The sequence below is a fragment of the Vicugna pacos genome, chromosome 5, assembly GCF_048564905.1.
Source record: "Vicugna pacos chromosome 5, VicPac4, whole genome shotgun sequence".
Taxonomy (NCBI): domain Eukaryota; kingdom Metazoa; phylum Chordata; class Mammalia; order Artiodactyla; family Camelidae; genus Vicugna; species Vicugna pacos.
In genome coordinates, this window is record NC_132991.1 from 52,680,732 (window position 1) to 52,700,490 (window position 19,759).

Consider the following 19,759-nt stretch of genomic DNA (forward strand, 5'->3'; position numbering starts at 1 on the left):
TGTATACAAGGTATTCACCTAAGAACAAATATCTAAAAATAATTGGGTGATCATATTAAGTGCCCTAAAATAACTTTGTGAAAAAGAAAACATGAAAAATTCGATTCTGGTAATGGACTTGAACAGATGTAATCTATCTTGCTACATTGTTTTGGTGATTACATTTTCTAGAAAAGAAAAAAACAGGACTGAGGTCATTTTCAGTTTTGCAATAATATCAGTGGAGGAAGTAGTTCAGGAGGTGTTGAAATTCCTAGGACATTTCCATAATTTATGGGAAAAGTACTTCAGAATATTTGAAATCAGTACAGACATAGAAAAATACCTGCCTTATTCTTAAATAGCACCAGCCCTATGAATAGGCAGAAAACAGAGGTATCTAAATATCTAAATATTACAGTGTAAGGAGCAGTACAAAGTCCTACTTTCCTGCATCATCTCTATCTATCATTGTCTTTCTTGACACCTGGATTACAATTGCCATTACTTAAAACTTTCTTTGGACTATGAGAAAAAAAGCCATATTGTTAAAATGATATTTCAAGGGAATGAGGAAAATCTTCAATTAGGAATACATTGTGACTAGAAAAGTGAGATCTTGGCCCAGCAGGAATAAGAAATTGGATATCACGGTGGGAAAGGAACCACAGTTGACCCTTGAGCAACATGGGTTTGAACTGTTCAGTTCCACTTAGGGTTTTTAGCAATAAATACGTACGGCCATTGTTGAAACCAAGTTTGTGTGCTCGATGCACAGTGAAGCAAAACAAAGCAAACCTTCAGCGTTTGGAACAAAGAAAGGATTACCTATTGCAGGGCCAAGCAAGGAGAACAGGGATGGTTCATGCTCAAAAGACCCAAACTCCCCAATGGGCTTCAGGGAAGAAGCTTTTATAGGCAAGACTTGGGAAGAGGTGTGCAGGGTCTGTGACTCTGATTGGCTTGTGGTGAGGTAAAAAGGCAGTATTCCAGGAATCTCAATCGTCAGCCTTCTGGTTCCAGCCAGTCTGGGGTCCACCTGTCTGCTTAGCCTGAAGTTACCATCCTTCACCTGGGTGGGGGCCTTAGTTCCTGCAGAACTCAGAGACTTGGATCAAATTGTTATGTGCATCCCCTGAGAAGGAACCAGGCCCAGGCCCCATGGATGCACTATTGTTTCTTTCTACATTCCCTCACTCTCCTAATTAGTAACTATTTGAATCTGCCCTAGACCAGGGAGGGTCTAGGAGGCTGAAAGCCTTTATCTACCAGCAAGAAACAGGGACAAGGAAAGGCTTTTACACTCGGTTTCGCTACTGTACTACACCATCTGTGATTGGTTGAATCCACAGATGCAGAACTGCAAATATAGAGGGCCGCCTATAAAGTTATATGTCATTTTTGACTGTGTGTGTGTAGTGGGGGTGTTGGCATCCCTAATGTCTGTGTTGTTCAAAGGTCAACTGTAGATTCAAATTCAGGAATTTTGGGTTCTGGTGCTAGTTCTGATATTGACTTGCCAAGGCATCTTGGGCAACTCATTTAATTATTGGTAGACACAATTTCTCCAACTGTGAAATGGGAATGATAGCAGTAGCCCTTCCCACTTTAAAAGCGTTGTGTTAGTAATAGAATGATATTTTTGTTTTTTGCCTTGAAATTTTGAAAACTGCTATAATAATACATTGTTACTACAAAGAGGATGATAGAATTATAATAAGGAAAATAATAGGGGCAGCAGAAGGGAGCCCCGTGGCAGGTTAGTCAGGGTTTATTATAAACACTGGTTATATAGAGTGAAGACATAAAGGAAGGAAAGAGGGTGAAACATCCAAAGTAATCCTCCAGTCCAAGGTAGGTTGGACGCCCCATGGGGAGTTCAGGGTCAACCATGCTTAACCTTCCCTTTTACCTTGAATTGGAATACAAGGATAAATTAGGTGAGTGGGAAAATACAGATGAACGACTACAACAAAATATACGGCATCAGGAACAATAGGTCCTGTCTACTTGTATTTTCAAAACCAAACTGAAATAATGATAAGGAGGAAGCTCAAGAACTAATTTTTTGGGGGATTTTTAAAGTTTTTCTTTGCTATACTTTCCTAGAATCATCAGGAGATTGCTTTTAATGTGCTAGATAGCTTGTGTGTCAATATGTGGCATGTCTTCTCCACAATTTACTGAAGTAAATGTTTAATCTGCAAAAACTGACAAATTTTAAGTGTTATAAAACCTAAGCTGTGACAATTCTGGGGAAAACACTTCTTTTAGAATCACTCAAACTCTGTCATCTGGTTGTTTACAAAGCCATACAGTGAGAGCTGACCATAAATGCTCAGAGCTTGGTAGTAATAAAATTCAGGAACCAAAGCATGAAAACAGTTGTGATGATTCAGCCCCCTTGACCTGCAAGTCTGACATTCATCCTTCAAAAAGTGCCTTGCCCTTGGGGAGACAATTACTGCCTTTGTAAAAAACATTCTAAACTTTCTGTATTACTTTAGTTCCAATCATTAGTTTCCGGTTTAGATTTAACTCGAAGGACATTCCTGAGACATAATGGAACCTTTCCCATCTTTGGTTCTCAGCTCATCGTAAGTTTCATTCAAAGACGGTGCCATGGCAAGGGGTGAGGAATACCCTAGTAGCCTTTTATTTTCCCTTCCTGTCTTTCATCCCAAAATATGATTCCAGGGAAGACAGGAAAAAAGCAGAATAGATATTCAGCACACTTTGAGTTTCATATGTCAAAACCCAAATCTAATTAGCTTAGGCAAAAGGGAAATTTATTGAAAGAGTGCTTGGTTACTTCATATTATTAAGGGAAAACAAACTACTAGGAAAGGAAGGAAAGGAAGTGGCTGAGCCTCAGGGGAGAGAGAGAATCAAAGGCCAGCATCATGTCCTTTATGCTGCCTGTCAGCTTCATCCTCCCCACAGTTCCCTGCAGACCAGCTGTCTCCTTAAGTAGGAGACAGAGCCATCAAGAGCAAACAAGTGTAATATCTTACATCATCTAGAAATGAAAAACTCTCTTATAATGGTTTGGTTTCAGATAGCAAGGTCATGGGGAAAGGATTATGACTGGCTGACCACGGGTCAGGTACCTCTGGTCTTGATATGATGGCCAGAGGGCAGGATAATATAAGAACTAGGCAGTAGTTGATGCCCTGTGCAGATTGATGCCCTGTGTTTTGAGTGAGAAGAAGAGTGGATTCTGAAGGAAAGTGAGTGGGGAGAAGAGTCATTCCTTATAAACAGAGGAGGGTAGAGAGTATTGCAGAAAAGAATAAATGATAGATAACTCACTAAATAGAGAGCAAACCAGGGGTATCTGGGGGATTATGTTACTTGCTGTGAAATAAATCTTTCTTAGGAACTTAGAAAACTATACCTCTTATTTCTACCCACTTCTAATTATGTTCCAGTAGTACTGTTGATGAACTTCCAGAACATGCAAGCTCCGATTGTAAATGTTCAGAAAAGTGACTTGTAAGTGATTTGGATCTGAGAATACATAGAATCAATGCTACTTGTGGTGTTTTTTTCCAAGTCAGTTTATAGGAACAGAATCCATAATATCGCCTTAATTATTATACTAACAGTCCATTTCAATCTCACCAAACATCCATTAGAGTAGTTTTCTAAAGAGTCCAGTTTCCATATCCCGTGGAATATATTATACCTCTTAGTGGTTCTGCATGGACATCGGGTAACCAGGTTGCGGTTGGGTAAGAGATGGCAGGGAAGGGAGCTCAGCTGGGACTCCCAGGCACTAGTAACATATTCATTCTCTGTGTTTGGTGTGACACAAGGCAGAGAATATGGAATAAAAGTCTAAAAACCTGTGTTCTATGGTGAGTGACTGCTAATTGTTGTGGGACTTCAGAAAACCTTAGTTTTTACATCTTAATATGATGATGGTGATGGTGGAAATGGTAGTGGTATGTGTGTGCATGTATGTGTGTTGGAAGGCAATTGGATTCCTGTTTGAGCTCAATATTTCCTTTTTAAGTTCTTTCAACCCTAAAAGTCATGCTTCAGTGATTGAGGAAAAGCACTTTCCCACAGCACTATAGCTTAAGGGAAAGCAGCTTTCTTGGCTAATTGTGAGGAGGACTAGAAGGGACCAGAGCAGGAACACAGGCTAGTCTCCTTCTGTGTCCATTGGTTTATACGGCTTCCTTACCAAAGGCTTCTGGAGGACAAGGTGTCGGGGGTGGGGTGGCCACGCTCCTGTATTAACAGATGCCCTGTATTAACAAATAAAGGAATACCCAAACAAGATTGCAAGTATTATGGAATTGTCAAGATTTTCATTTGATACAACATTTACAATATGATATAATTGAACTATTCATAATTATAATATTTATAAAAAAGAATAATTCATGGTATGATCCAGGTAGGATGGTCCAGTAGTCAGATATATGTATGCAATTTTATGAGAGGTACTTCAAAAGAATATTGTCAATAAATATATCCATAAATACGTCAATAAATATATCTATTATTGTGTATATGAACTCATTTGAAGAAAATATCAGAAGTCTAATTCATGGCCAGTTTTACTTAAAAGGCTCTAGCTAAATGGCCTTTCTGGTACCTTCTGTAAGAGGCCCTGTTCCCTTCTATTAGAAAGTTGGAGATTGTTTCTAGTTAGTGCATCTGAAATAACAGTGCTGTTCATTCTCAATAATTTCATCTTATTCCCCAAAATATGATCGTTACCCTATCTGTTATTTATATATATATATATATATATATATTTTTCCCCCTCAGAGTAGTTTCCATTATAAGCAGGAAAAATGAAAGAGTAAATATCTAAGAATGTCTAAGAAAATATCTAAGAAAAGGTAACTAGAGTAGGTGCACAGTAAGTTTTGGAAACAAATTGAAATGATTCCAGATTGTTTGGGATGTGCCAAGCCATAAACATACTTCAAGGAATTCTTCCTCTGAAGCTGTAGGTTTAAATGAAATTCAACACGGGTTTTTGAATATCTTTACATTAATTTTTATGAATAATTTTAGAAAATTTCTAATATAAAGGTGATTATAAATGTCTATAAATTGAATGCATAGTATGTATACTGGAAGTAAGATTGTTTTTCCTTTCAAGAGAAGAATCTGGAAACTCCAAGAGCCATGATTTTAGAGCAATTAATTTATAATGTCTGAGGAGGTCAGGGTGTTCTAATATTTGTATTAAAAAAAAAATTTCAGGTAAGTGATACTCATGTACTGAGAAACTAAGTAAATTAGGTAAGTAAACACATATTTTCCTAGTTATTACATTTGAATATTATAGGGTAGAAATAACATAAAATTATTATTTTAAGCAAAGAAATTAAATTTTTTTTCTCATTAAACAACATAAAATTACTACTCACTATAGAATTTGAGTATATAACTGCTCCTTTGCATCAAGTATTCTTAATAAAATCAAAATTTTAAAAGAAATACTGAGAAATAAAAGAAAGGAGTTTGTTAAAGAAGTAGATAAAGTAAAAAAATAAAAGAAGTAGAAAAAAGAGAGAGATTGTGATTTTACACATGGGAGACAAGTAAAACAGACCAACTGTAGGACAGCAAATCGAAGAAGAAAGTAGGTCAGTGAGCCCCGGGGTAATGCGATGAATTGCTATTATTTAAAGGGATGGCCAGAGGGTAAACCTGCCTGTGAGCAGGGATACCTATGAAAACAATGGTAAATCTGAACAAAAAAGCAGGGTCAAAGCAGAACAGTTGCAAAGCTGAGTGTAAACTGCATGTCCTTGGGTCAGGCAGAGGACGGAACAGCCGAACAATCTCCTCATTCAGAAGATTCCTGGAGGCCAGCAAGCTGTGCAATGAGAAGCAAACTGGGCTGAGGCCCTCCATGGAGGAAGGGGCAGGAGACAGCCTCAGGATATGGAGAGAGCTGAGCTGACTTTGAGACTGCATGTAACTATCAACTCATCAGGATTAGCACTTTCCAATAAAAAGAAAATTTTAAGTAACCGGAGAATCACTGAAGAGACCAAAATACTTAATCAAATCCATTTATACTACTTAGACCATGAAAGCCATGTACCCAATAGGATTAACTAACCGTGGTCATCAGAGCCACAATATATGCTGGGGAAAATACCATTTTGCCTTTCTGTCTTTAAGATTTACTGCACATTTTCTTGGACTAGGTGAAATTTCAGAATCATAATTGCTCAGTGAGTCTAGATTGGTGATCTATAATAGTATAGGAGACCGAGAAGAGCATGCTAACTCCAGGCCAAAAACAATCTACGTTTGCTATTTATCATAGGAAATGTGGCTTAAATTAATTGGACAGAAGTTCATTCATCTGAAAAAAAAAGTTGGCTAGGTTGAAAATTCTTTATACTTTGAATAGGAAATGTTTTTAATGAAAGTGGCAGTCTCTTTTGTCCTCTCTTTATTTTCCTCTATGCTAAACACTTCAGTTTCATATACAATTCTTCTGGAAAAAGATTTCATAAAACTGCTTTTATGAAGCATAAAACCCAATCACCTCCTTCAATGGAACTCTTGAAATGCAGAGCCCAGAATCCAGCAGCATAATCCAGAAAGGTCTGTCCAACAAATGATTAGAGAGAAGTTCCCTCTCTTAAACTGCTGACTCTGATGTTAGAGATGCCACCGACACTGCCAAGAGTTCTGTTCCTACAAACAGGCGACTCTACTGGGTCACGTTGAAATTGTGGTCACTTGAACTCCTGACTATAATCGATCTAGGGTGCCCTCATTCTCTATCTTTTAGAACCAAAATAATCTTTCTAAAAACAAAACTCCCTTTGACCTCTACCTTAATTGCTTAGTTCATCTTTCCACCTCTTTGGAATACTAGTTTTGTCATCTTTACTTCCAAGTTTCACGTCATCTACAAATGTAGTAAATCTGCCGTTTTCCTCTCCGAATTAATTGATAAACATATTGACCGGAAGGTTGCCAAATATAAGCCTCCCTCCATGGATTCGTTATTCATAATTCTTCACTCAGTCACTTCACAACTTCATGCACCTCACATTTAACCTCCTGATCTACAGAGTGGAGAAGAGTATGAGTATTATGTTCTGTATTGGGGCAACATGTTTTTTTCTTCTTTCACTCAGTCTATTTTCTTTTCCTCAAATTCTATTTTCTTCATTCCTTCATGTACCCATATTGCATATCCTAGTCTTATATATGGTTCCTTTTCCTGTGTGTTCATTTTGCTGTGGAGAAAAGAAACTTCGTTGCATTTTTTGGGGTCCCTCTGCCTTCTGCTCACATGCTGTGCTGGCTGTCTTTCTTGCTCTAGGAGGGGCCCTTTGGGAATCAGCCCCCAGGCAGGTGAATTGTTTTCCTATGTGCTCATTAGCATTCGGCAGAAGAGGAGGCTCGGAGAATTTTATCAACACTCCCAGACCAAGCTGCTTTCCTCCACCTCCAGAATTAATCAGATATGGAATGAGGGTCAAAGCAAATTTAAATACAAATCATATGTTTATTGGGGGATAGGAGGAGGCAGATGGGGGGAAAGTTATCAGACAGTCATCACAGACTTCACCCTTCATTTTCAGCCATGATTGCATCTATAACCAAATGAACACTGCTGATAGAAGAAAAAAAAATTCAAAACACAAATTAACCTACCAGGCATTATCCAGTGGAAAGATGACATTGGTGTAAGCTGCTTTGGGAATCAAAGAATCTGTGGTTCTGCAGAATAGCTCTGTGACTATATGCCATCAACTCCTGCCTCATCAAAATCTTTCACCAGGAGGGAAGGTGTAGCTCAGTGGTAGAATGCGTGCCTAGCATGCACAACATCCTGGGTTCAATCCCCAGTACTTCCATCAAAATAAACAAATAAAAAACCCAGTTACCTCCCCACAAAAAGAAATTAAAAAAAAAATCTTTCACCTGGAAATAGTTAATGTCACACTCAAATAAGGCTGAGAAAGGCACATTCCAAGGTTTGCCCAAGTGAGTGATTTTAATTTAAAGAAGACTTTATTGTGTATTTGTGCCCATTATTATTATAAAATAAATTAAATAAGTGGATCTATAATCAAGTATGGGAAATGGCTGATTAATGGTTTAGTAAGTTGGACATTTTGGTTACCATTTTCAAAAAAATGTTTGACCCCCTCATATAGACAAATCATTGTTGGCATTAAGTTAACCCTAATTTAAAGAAAATTGTTTGAACACAACTTCATAACTCTGTAGTTACCTTGAGGATAAAAGGGATGAGCCCTGGAGAGAGTAGAACCCTTGCAAACGCAGGGTGGTGCAGACAGTTTCAGCTCAGGAAGGAGCAGCAGGCGGCTGAATGATCACTGTGCTTTGATGTTTTAGAGGGAATGCCAAGATGGTTTGAACCAGGCTCATAAGTACTGTAAGCCTATGATAAATCATAGAGATTGATCTAGGTTAGCGTCCAAAAAACTAAAGGTAAAAATATGTTGGGGGTCTCCTGACAATGGAACTTTATGCTTCATTCACTCATTTAATCAATCTTGTCAGTCAGGTCAGTGTATATTGAGGGGCTATGATGTTTCAGAACTTCTCTTTAGAATTTCACTATCCTTTTAACCTTGAACAAGTCAGTTATCTTCTTGGAGTCTAAATTTCACCATCCAGGTATTTATCTCATGGAGTTATTGTGAGGTTTAGTGACTCAGGTATGTAAGACTCTAGCAGAGTGACTGAATGATCATTGAACTCCCTTTCCTCCTCCTTAGCATTTAGACCTCTTTTCCCCCATATAATCTATAACAATGTGAAATAATTTCCATTTGTTAATAACAAAGGTCTCTCTGCAGTCTTGGGTCAATAGGAATTGTGAGTGCTGTGTTTGCAGGTGAAATTAAAGTATTTAAATATTATTACAACTGATCAAATATTTTTGCAAGATAATCCACCAAGCCCAGGGTTGTCATCTTTTGCCAAGTAGTACTCTGAGGCTTGTTGACTGCAGTACATGCAAATCTGCTCTTTTTGTTTTATGGTGTTTTTTTTTTTTTTAAGTTTCTTTGTTTCACAGTAAACATGAGCAGTGACTTGCTTTCATTTATCAATTCCAACTGCAATGATTTTTGGTAATACTTAGAAAAATCTCTTAGCCAATTTTCTAAAGTGGCTTTTCCATGTTAAAAATTATTCTATGCACAGTGTCGTCTGGTATGATGAATAGACCCAAGTGAAATGAAAGATAATTTTGTAGATTAAGTATGGTTGTAGTAGTTGCTTTCTGATTTACATTGCAAATTTGAGTTTATTTTGGAAAAAAACTGAATATACATTATTGTGGAACTGCCAAAGACATATATCAGAGTGTCACCTCATTAATTCCATGAACCATTTATGCAGTCAATATAAGCACCTATTTCTTGTCACGCTCCGCTCTGTGCCTGGGACCCCAAAGTCAAACTACGTAATCCTGACATCAGCAAGTTTGTCGTAGTGAGGAAGATATGTAAACAAATACAGTTCTATAAAGTAATTGTTACAGGAGAAAAGAATCCAAGAGCAGTGGAGAAATATGAGAAAGACCTAGCTAAGTCTATTTGGGGGTGAGGGAAGCCTTCACAGAGGAGGCAAGCTGAGATCAGAAGGATGAGTGGGCGGTTATCAGGGCAGTGAGGAGGGAGAAGCTCTTTGGCTGGGAGAATAGACTGAGCAAAGCATGGAGTGAGGGAGCCTGGAGTGAGCTGTAACGTGGAGGAGTAGGCTTTTGCTAAAGCAGAAATTACTAGGAAAGGGGAAACCAGGGAAAGCAGGGAAGGCTGGTGGTGATGAGACCAGATAGGTAGGGAGAGGCCAGATCATATACGGGTGCCAATTGCTTTCCTCTGTGTAGGTTGCAGGGGGGAGTTATTGAAGAATTTTTAATCCAGAAGTTTCATAATCATATTGGTATGTTTTTATTCCTACAGAAGACTAACAATATCCTGATTCTTTTATTGTTTGCAAGTTACAGAAATGGCACACACCCATCTCTTTGTTCCTAAGGCTTTTAATGGTTCTCGTTGTAATAGAGTTCAGGGATGCCAAAAGAAATATTTGAACTAAATGATATATCAGAATTACAATAAGAGCCTGTGAGCAGATTTTTAGTTAACAGGTTTTTAATAGGCTGTGATGTAATTCTTAATGGAGAAGATTTAATTACTATAAATGATAGTCTGTCTTTAATGGAAACTTGGCTGGGTGTGATTTTCTTCCTCAGTGAATTAAAAGGTCAATATAGGATTAGAGTGTTGAGATTCTTGGAGAAAACACAAATATACTAACGAAAACTTTCCACTCATTTTCGTTCTCTTGCAGCAAAGCTGTAAACCTGCCAGAAGTAAATTGAGCATAATTTTTATAATTTCAGGGGTTAAGCATATGAAAGGCCAGAACGAATCAGCATTCCCTGAAGAAGAAGAAGGCGTAAACGAAAGAGAGGAGCAGGGGGACCATTAATTAATTATGGGCCTGCAGCAAGAAGGCTTCTTGGGAGTAACTGAACTGTTCACTTTTCTGAATCTCCCATGGAACACCACTGCTTGACGCCCAGAAGCACTCAGCATCCCTGCTCTCCATCTCCACACTCATACCGTAGTAACACACCTCCTGAAGGAACTTTAGAACGGAATACAGATTGTTCCATATTACTTACAGTTAAAGAATAAGTACTTATTTTACAGTGATTCTTCTTTTTAATGACATAGAAATCTGCAAACGTGTGACTGTTGTAACTTGAACACTGCCCCGCTTAATCCCTGATGCCCTACTGATATGATTTGCCTTGTAAGGTCAAATGTAAATAGCATCACTTTAAAAGTAAAAAAATAAGTACTAAATACATTTAGACATGAGTGTTTGTCTGAGTTTAACTTACAGAGGAATGTTTAATGGAACTTAGTTAAGACCTGCCCTTATCATATTTCTGAAAACAGAATAGTACATGGTATTTATTTCAATATGACAAAGAAATGTCAGATTTGTTGATTCAAAAGATCAAAATATTAAACATCTTTTTCCCTCCAACAACACATTAATGGTTAAAGGATCAGAGAATTCTCTTTATTTTCTAAGCTGTAGAGATATTTCCTATAATTTCCACTAATTATTAAGAAAGAAAAATGGTAAGTCTAAAATAAAATATGTCAAATCTCTCCTGTCACTTTTTTTGGGATATTACTTGAAATATGAAGTGGTTCCTGTTGCATTTTAATGGATCATTAGCATTTTGTAAATCTCCTGGTTCCATAAAATAAGAAATTCCACTAATTCATGCATTCATTAATTCAACAACTATTTTCTATGAGTTCATCTCTAGGAAGGCACTTTGCTGGGGGTTATGAAAATAAAAGAGGGCTAATTTCTCCCCTATAGAACTAGCAGAGAAGATAAGTATTAGTACAAAGCAGGATTTTAAAGACAATATGTATTTATTGAATATGGCTTTTGATAATTCAAAGTTCTGGCCTCCTGAACAATGTTAATTATTTATTGCATTGCAATGTAAAGTACAGACACCACATAATTTAGTGGGGGTGGAGGAATGTCCAATTTAGTTATCAGATTGATGAAATTGGTGAAGTTCAAATGTTTCAGGGATAAAAAAAATGAAAAGCTTTCTCAGAAGTTGGTAAAGAGGTAAATTAAGACAGGAAGAAAAACATCAAATGTGATATCCACTGTGACGTATTAATATCAAGATTCAAAGAAGTAACACTACTATTTTTAATTTTGAATGTGAGTCTTACAGAGGTTAAAAGAAATGTGTGACTCTATAAGCCAATACAATAGAGGTAACAATCGTTTTCCTTGGTATATTTCTATCCCCAAATAAATGCAAAAACTCCTTGATAAGCAGTATCACAGGTATGAATGAGTACTTGTTCCTAGTTTCTTTTTTCTTTCCTTTCTTCCTTCTTTGCTTCTTTCCTTCCCCCCTTCCTTCCTTTTCACTTCTCCCTCCCTCCCCTGGCTTCTTCCGTTTTGTCCTATTTTTGTTAAGCCAGTTTCCCCCCAAATTTCTGGAGTTTTTAGACCACCTATTGTGACTGATTTTCTAAGTTTGTCCCTACTTAAAATCTGATTAAGGCACAAATTTGTTTTAAGTGATTTTGAATTATTTGTGTGTATAAAACATGTCAATACCCCTTGAGATTATCTGAGATACCCTGGGGTGCTAAAAAATAAAATTACCCTTCCCTTCCTATAAAAAGACAACGTTTTTTCCGAAAGGATTCAGGCAAACAAAAGAAACCAAAGCTTTTGCTGATTTTGTAACATCATGGGGAAACAAATAGTGTGGCTTCTGGATTCATTTATTCTGCTGTCTATGCTTAAAAATGAAGAGATAAAAATTAAAAGCCTAAGTTTTCCTTAGGAAATGTTGGTTTCTTCTTTTCTCCACTCTCCAAACATAGAGATCATGATTAAAAGCATAAGTTTTCCTTTGGAAAAATGTTGGCTTTCTCAGAAATTTGAAGGAAACCAGCTGGGATAATGGCTCTTCAGTTTCCTTTTCACATAATTACAGTTTACAACAAATTTTTTTTTTTCCATGAAGATAACTTGGCTTCAGTTTGGAAGAATGGGCAAAGAAAGTTTCTGGCCAAAACCAAACAAAGCGTAACAAAACAAAAACTTTATCTTTCCCAAACAGCGTTCGTAATGTTACATAATGCTTAGTAGATGGACTTTTGGTCACTCTGACTTGGGTTCAAATTCAACTTCTATTAAATTTTAGACTCTACTTCTCCATTTGAAAAATGGGTACAATTATAGCTACCCTTGTTGGGTTACTGTGAAAATTAAGTAAGACCTGTACAATGCTTAGCTCAGTTTAACAAGCACTTAATAATTGGTGCCTATTATTATTAGAGTGATAAAGGACCTGAGACTACCTATCCAAACCTTATCTCGTACACGATCAAGCGTTGATCACTTCATTTATTCTTGAGTAACTCCAGCTGAACCCCAGGCCCAGCCAAGGAGCTCTATTCATTCTTTTGTGTGTTAAATGCTCCGATTCTCCTACACTTGACCTCCTTTCCTGTGTCACAGCTGCTCTGATACTGAAGAACCCGCTGGGGTCATCTCCTAAGTGGTCTCATCTCTGTGATAAAACATCACCAGTTTCTCCCGATCTTTTCTCATCATTCTGGCCACTTGCTTTTGGATCCTCTTCAATTGTATGCGCTGACTCAGAGAAATACGATGTCAGGTGGATAAGCTGAGGACTTTTTTTTATCCCCCTAAACATGAGAGACTGAAGCAGAGAGTGTAGAAGGGCAGAGAAGGAGTCTAGACCAGAGTTCTCCCTACTAGACAATAATTTTGTAACCCCTTTATCTTCCCAGAGTTGACCAGGGTAAGAGCCTTTATAAAAAACAAAATTCTCAGACGATTTTCTGTTCTTAAAAAGTTTTCACCATTCATTTTCAGTTTTAAGTCAATTATACCAATGTTTTCTACATTGTGGAAACATTTTAGGTTGGCTAGGGATAAATTATTTTTATCTTTATATTTTAAATACTGTTATATATTAGAAAAAGTACATAATCAGCAACCTCAAAGCTGTGATTTTATAGCTATTGTTGTTTAGGATGAGACTAGCTTAAAGTGTGAGTACATTTTAAGCCAATTTAAAGAAAAATGTTAAATAACCATAGTAGAAGTGGTACCTCAAAATCACAAAATCGAGTGAAGTTTTGGAAACACTGGTTTGGGGTATTGTCATAGCACGTAACTTATAAGTATTGCAGAGTCTGTTTAATTGCAATATGGATTTATGAATTCATAAATAAACCACTTTCATTGCATTGATTTAAAAATTCTGTTCCTTTACCTGCATCTAAAAGCAAACAGTGTAAAGTGAAAACTGATAATGGAAAAAGCATGCCTAACTACATAAAAGTGCTTATGCTGACATGTAATTTTGAGTATTTGATTTCTCTGAAGGAAGATGAGGGAAGAAATGCCCTTAGTTTTCAGTCTTTGATTCCAAAAACCAGTCTTCAAAGCTCCAGAGGTATATTAATTATTAAAAATTTCTGTTACTGAAATGTAAAATCTGTTAAAAAATTAAATTATTAGATTGTATAACATGTTAACATTCTAAAAAACTAAATTTCAGAGGAAGAAGACCTTTCAGAAGCTGGTGGAGGGCATCTTTGGTTTTGAATGACATTGTAAGTAATTAAGGTGATAAACTTTGCAAATATCCCATATAATTCAGGTGTAAGTTTCTACTTTTCAATGTTGTGTGGATTAAATGAAATAACCTACATGAATGCATAGGTGCCTGATTGCATTTTGTAAACTGGCTACCATTCAACCAGAAAATTTCCCTTGACATTTATAGTGTAAGGTCCTTCATTCTGTGGACACAGACCTGGTGCAGCCATTTCCCTCACTGCATTGCATACATAGTTTATGCAGACAATGGAGACTTGGTCTGTAGACAGTAGATGAACATGAGAGTGGATTAGAGAGAGAAGTAGGTAAAGGAGGGAACTCAAAGAAGCCTGGAACTTGAAGTGAAAACGAGAAAGTAGATTAAAATGGTACTGGATCTATCTTCATTTCTTCCTCATTCTGCAAATATGATAGCATTTTTTCCCCTTTTCTCTGACTTTTTGTAACAATGAGGCTAATTTGAGGGAATGACCACAGTGAACTTCAGAAGTATATGACACTACCATGTTAGAATCCTAAAAATGATACTAGAGTATGTTCAGCAAATGATTCTTCATTATTATTTAGAACAAGCATTTGACAGCAAATAATACAAAATCCAGCAGACAATGGCACAGACGTTTGTTTAGATCATGCAGTAAAACGTCCAGGACTGGAACTGTGGCTCCAGATACCAATGGGCATCCAGGTACTTCTTGTTTTCCTTAACATGCTCAGAGCTGTAACTTCATGGTCCCAGGAGAGATGCTGCTCAAAGCATCTGCTCTGTTCCAAGCAGGAAGAACAGTGGGAAGAGAAAGGGAAAAGCTCTAGGTACCTGGTCACTTTCCAACTAAATCTAGGTTCTCTTTGCAAGGTATGAAGTGAACATGGGTATCAGCTGAGCAGCCATCAGTGTCTTCTCCCCAAATGAACACAATTCAGGGACCTTCTTCCCCAGGGCATCTAAAGGAAGCACAAGCTACTTCTATGTGTCAAGGAGTTGAAAACATTAATGCTTACTGGATATTTTTGCTACTTAAAATGCATAAATTAGGTTAATGTTTATAATAGACCTGTAGCTAGATAGTACAAGTCAGATATCCTTAATTATTCTATGCTGTTTTTCATAGGATAATTTGGTGTAGTTTATAAAAGTATACACTGGAAACAAAAAACTAATAATTCTAGTTTATTATTCAGTAAATATGTATGAATGCCTATGATATGCTAGCCATTAAGTGCCAAAGACACAGGTGTGAATGAGATAGTTAAGATCCTTAAATCCATGGATGCTAGTATTTGTAGGCTGCCAATATATATGTAAATTAATAAATGATTTAGATCATTTCAGATAGTGATAAATTCCTGGAAGGAAATAGAATGAGGTGATGGAGTAGAGGGTGGCTTTTCTTATTTATTGTAGCTCTGTGACACTGGGAAGGTTTTTTAATCATTCAGGGACCCAGTTTTCTAATTGGTAACATGTGGAGATGGATTGTTGGGGGTGGGGGCATGACCTGACGATTCTGTGAAGCTTCTTCCAACTCTAAGATCTTTGTTTCTCCCTCTGACTCTCTTTCAGGGCCTGCAGGCGAGCAGCAAAGGAGAGAAGACGAGATGAGAATAGACAAAAAACAGCAGTATTAAGAGAAGGTGGAATCAGAGGAGAAAAAGGGTATCTTTGCATATTTGACAACAGAACAAACTTGTTTGAGTTAGAAAAACACATACATGCATATATAGTAAGTTTGCATGTTACAACGTTAGATTTGTAACCAATTATGCTTTCTTTTACAACTTCTCCTTAGAAAACGATTTAAAAAATAGTGATCAGGGTGTTTTTTTGTTTTTGTTTTTAACGATTTGAAAGTTCCTTCAGGAAAAATTTCCTCCTACAAATTACTAATTGGATAATTTACTCTAGCCGAGCACACAAGCTTTGTTGCTAGTAAGTGATGATTACCAGATTTTTTCCCTTTACAGAGATTTACGTGACATGGTATTATATTCTCTGGAATGTTTCCACTGTGTTCTGAAGTAGTTATGTTCTTTTTCTCCTCCAGGTGCAAAATGGGTTGATAACAAACAGAAACTGACTTGTCGGTGCTGTGTTCCCACTTGAGCTTGGAAAAACACCAACACAAAACAAACACCACCACCACCATCACCTCCAACTCCATCATCATGTGTTATTTTCTTTCTCCAGGATTACTTTCTGAAGCTCTTTAGTATTTTATACATAAATACTGATATGTTTTTCAGAAACTGTTCCTTCATTTTTTTTTCTCATCATTGATGCCACACTATTTGCCAAGTTCTTCCTTTTTGTTTTAATTTATTTCTCTCTATAACCAAAAGTGAGATCTTGAACTTGAGTACATTTTAAGTGATTCATTTTTACTTTTTCTAATTCTGGAATCCAAGCTTTCTCTTACAATAAGGAGGCTTTTAAATATATTTTCTTTCTTGCTTTTCAAATTCCATTGTATTTATTTATTCCTTTCTTTTAAAATTCCACTTGTCTTGATTCAATTTAGTTCCACAAATACATATACATTCTACTAATGCCAACTACTGATCTAAACATTAGTTATAAAAATGAAAAGGCTGCATTGTTGCCATCTTGCTAGTAAATATGTACTCAGTTTTCACAAGTAATAAAGTGGCCTCACCTGTGTTTCTCAGTTAACAATCACATTAACTATGTACGACAGGTAAGATTTGTTTTATAGATCAGGAAACTAGAGTCCAAAGAATGTAAGTAGCCCTAAATGAACCAATAATCCAACAAACCCTCTACAAGCTTATGATCAGATTGAGAAGTTCTAATAGTTTTTAGGGTAGAAAAGCCCATTCTCCTTAGGAACTATAGGGTTTTACATTTTAGTGCTTTATAGATTGACTTAGAATTAAGCTTTCCACATTTTATATGTAAAGCATACAGGGATAATTTTGCTAATGAGGCTGGGGTGGAAAGAAGAATCTGAGTTTGACTTTAATTCTTTGGCATCGACTGTAAACTAAACTGACTTATGACCAATAAAAAAGCAAAGTTGAAACTTTTTGAAGAATTTGGCTCATTTAAAAGTCTCTTCTATGTTTAAATCTGTACTTTAAAAATAACCTTTAGTATCTACAAAAAAAGAAAAAGAATTGCCAAGTTTGTGATAATCTTAAGAACCATCTTTTCTTAAAGAACAAGAGACATCAGTCTTTTTAAGGTGTTTCTTTTTCTTGATTTCTAGTAAGTTGTAAAACAGAAATAACTTCACAAATTGCTATTTTTAAATATTATCTTTGCCCTTCTCTGTGCCCCCATAACCCCCAGATTTGAGGAATGATAATTTCACTTACCATCTCCCAGATTTTGTATTGCCGAAAAAGTAAAAATAATGTAAACGAGCGTAATTATCTCAGACCTAAATGCGCAATTGTAGAATATACTATAGATATTATGGTATTAAAAAAAAACATACTGCTTAGGGAGGAAGCAGAGAGAATGAATATTCTAACTGTGGCTCTCCTTAAGCTAACTGAGGAATTAGTTTTATTGGAATTAAAAAATCCATTTTTCCCCAGAGTAGTGACAGGATTCAGGACGCGCTACTCCAAAATAAGGCACCTTGACATACTGAATAGTTTAAGCTGGAGGAGTCTGAGAAAACAGCAGTAGCGGGATGCTCACTCTGACAATCCCTCTCCCCTTCTCTCCTGAAACAGCTAAAAAACCTCACGTGAAAGATGTCCTCCCTAAACCTGGAGGAACGGAGCATCCTTGTCTCTGAAGACAAAGAGCCTCAAGAATCCAAACAAATAGGCCTTGCTAGGTTTCCCCCAGTTTACTGTACTTACGCCACACTCCTTAACCGGCATGCTCCTCCACCACTGCCGGGTCATCAGTCCTAGCACGAAAAACTCAGATCTGTTTCTTCAGATCTTCATTTCTTTATAAAGACTCCTATATCATGTAAAACTTAAAATAAAGTTCCTATTAATCTGTCTTTGTCAGTTGAATTTTTAGACCCAGCCAGGAGCCCTAAAAGGGGTGAGGAAAACTTTTTCCTCCTCCACAGCAGCAAAGGTGTAACATGGCTTAATATGAATCAAAGCAATGGAACATTAAGAACCTTAAAAATATTACTCGCAGATAGTTGAACATCTCTTTAATTATTACAGGAGAATATCTTCTCTTTCTTCTCTATGTTTTAGAGACTAGCATTTGTCAAGACATTGCAGTTAAATGAGTGGGTTTCCCATTACATTTCCCCTGCAGCATAAATTCTGGGTCTGTGATTCCCTAATCATACTAATTATACTACTAGATGTTGCTCTCATCTTTCTCTTTTTGCCCTAATGGGACATAGATTTCCTATGTAGAAGTTGTCACTTATCTGTTTTATTTGTCCAGGGTTTTAAACATTATATGGGTCCTTTACTTGCTTTGGAAAACACACAGTAATCTAAACATTAAAACTTGACATGAAGACCAGTGATGAGTAAGACAGGAATTACATTACTGATTACACTACTACTAACTATACTCTACTAGTATAACTACCCTGGAGCTTTGTACAATACTAAGCTTGAGCTATCCATTGTAAAAATGTCAGTAAAAATAAAGCTTTCATATGAAGTAGTTAATTGGAACTGGTTGATATCTAAATGAAATTTTTAAAAATCATAATTTTTATAACAGGGGCAGAAAAGTATCAAAAATTAGACATTGTCATTATAAACTACCAAAAGCTGTATTGGTATAAAATAATTTACTGCAATATTTGAGGAAAAATATAATTGCCAAAATCAGTACATCTGTATTTAAATCATAAATAAATTTGTATGCTTTTTTCCTATTAATCTATTAATTCCCCAAAATCTTTTTTTATTACACAATGTAGACTTGAATTTTTTTTATTGAGGAATATGTGTGTGTGCAGACTCCACACGTGTTTTACACATTATAGATAAACATATGTATGGATATAAAATATCTATGCGTATATAAATGTGTATATTTGCACATATGTATAATGTAACCACACTGAAATAGAAAAGGAAGCTTATTTTAGAGAGGTCTTTTTTTTTTTAACCCATTTGCTATTAAATTAAGTGCAGAGACTTAAAACTTCATTAAATAAATACTTCCCTAAGTGATCATTTCCTTATTTTCTTCTATTAAGGAAAAGCTGGGGGAGGGGATAGAGGGAGACATCCAGAACAAACTAAACAAAAGGAGGAAAGCGAGGCTCTCCCAAAAGAAAGGTGAAGGGCTGTGGCGCAGTGGGAAGTGGAAAGAGAAAGGCAGCCAAATGGAGCCAGCCCGAGGGAGAGGCAAAGCCAGCTCCTCTCTCCCTGCCCTTGGCCACACAACTTGCTCTCAGGAAGTTCCCGCCCAGGATGCCAAGTCATCTCCATCTGAATGTGTCTTTTGCACCGTGGCTACTTCTAGCAGCCCTTTTCTCTCTGGTGGGTTTGAAGATTATGGTTTCAGTGTTGACCCACTTGGCTTCCAGATTGCCTCTGACTCACCACATTTAGTGGATGCATCTGTTCTCACACAGACAAGTTCCACATTAGCAAAGTTCCTCTC

General features: G+C 36.7%; 2 protein-coding genes across 8 annotated transcripts in view; one reads left to right on the forward strand and one right to left on the reverse strand.

Moving 5' to 3' along the window:
* PPP1R1C (protein phosphatase 1 regulatory inhibitor subunit 1C) overlaps window positions 1-10,743 on the forward strand; it is a 106,655-nt gene extending 95,912 nt beyond the window's left edge. The window contains exon 5 of the mRNA XM_072961263.1: window positions 10,367-10,743. Within this exon, the coding sequence (XP_072817364.1) occupies window positions 10,367-10,455 (89 nt within the window). The 3' untranslated portion in view covers window positions 10,456-10,743. The remainder of the gene's footprint in view (window positions 1-10,366) is intronic.
* Window positions 7,467-19,759, reverse strand: part of PDE1A (phosphodiesterase 1A) — a 323,372-nt gene continuing 311,079 nt past the window's right edge. For 3 of the 7 annotated variants that reach the window (XR_012072710.1, XR_012072716.1, XR_012072718.1), the window contains 2 exons: window positions 8,219-8,389; window positions 7,467-7,594 (listed from right to left, as the gene is read on the reverse strand). The gene's annotated coding sequence lies outside the window, so the exon portion shown is untranslated. Of the gene's footprint in view, window positions 7,595-8,218; window positions 8,390-14,791; window positions 14,953-15,563; window positions 15,755-19,759 lie in introns of those variants that run through there. The other 4 variants (XR_012072711.1, XR_012072712.1, XR_012072714.1 and 1 more) reach the window with 4 other exon arrangements.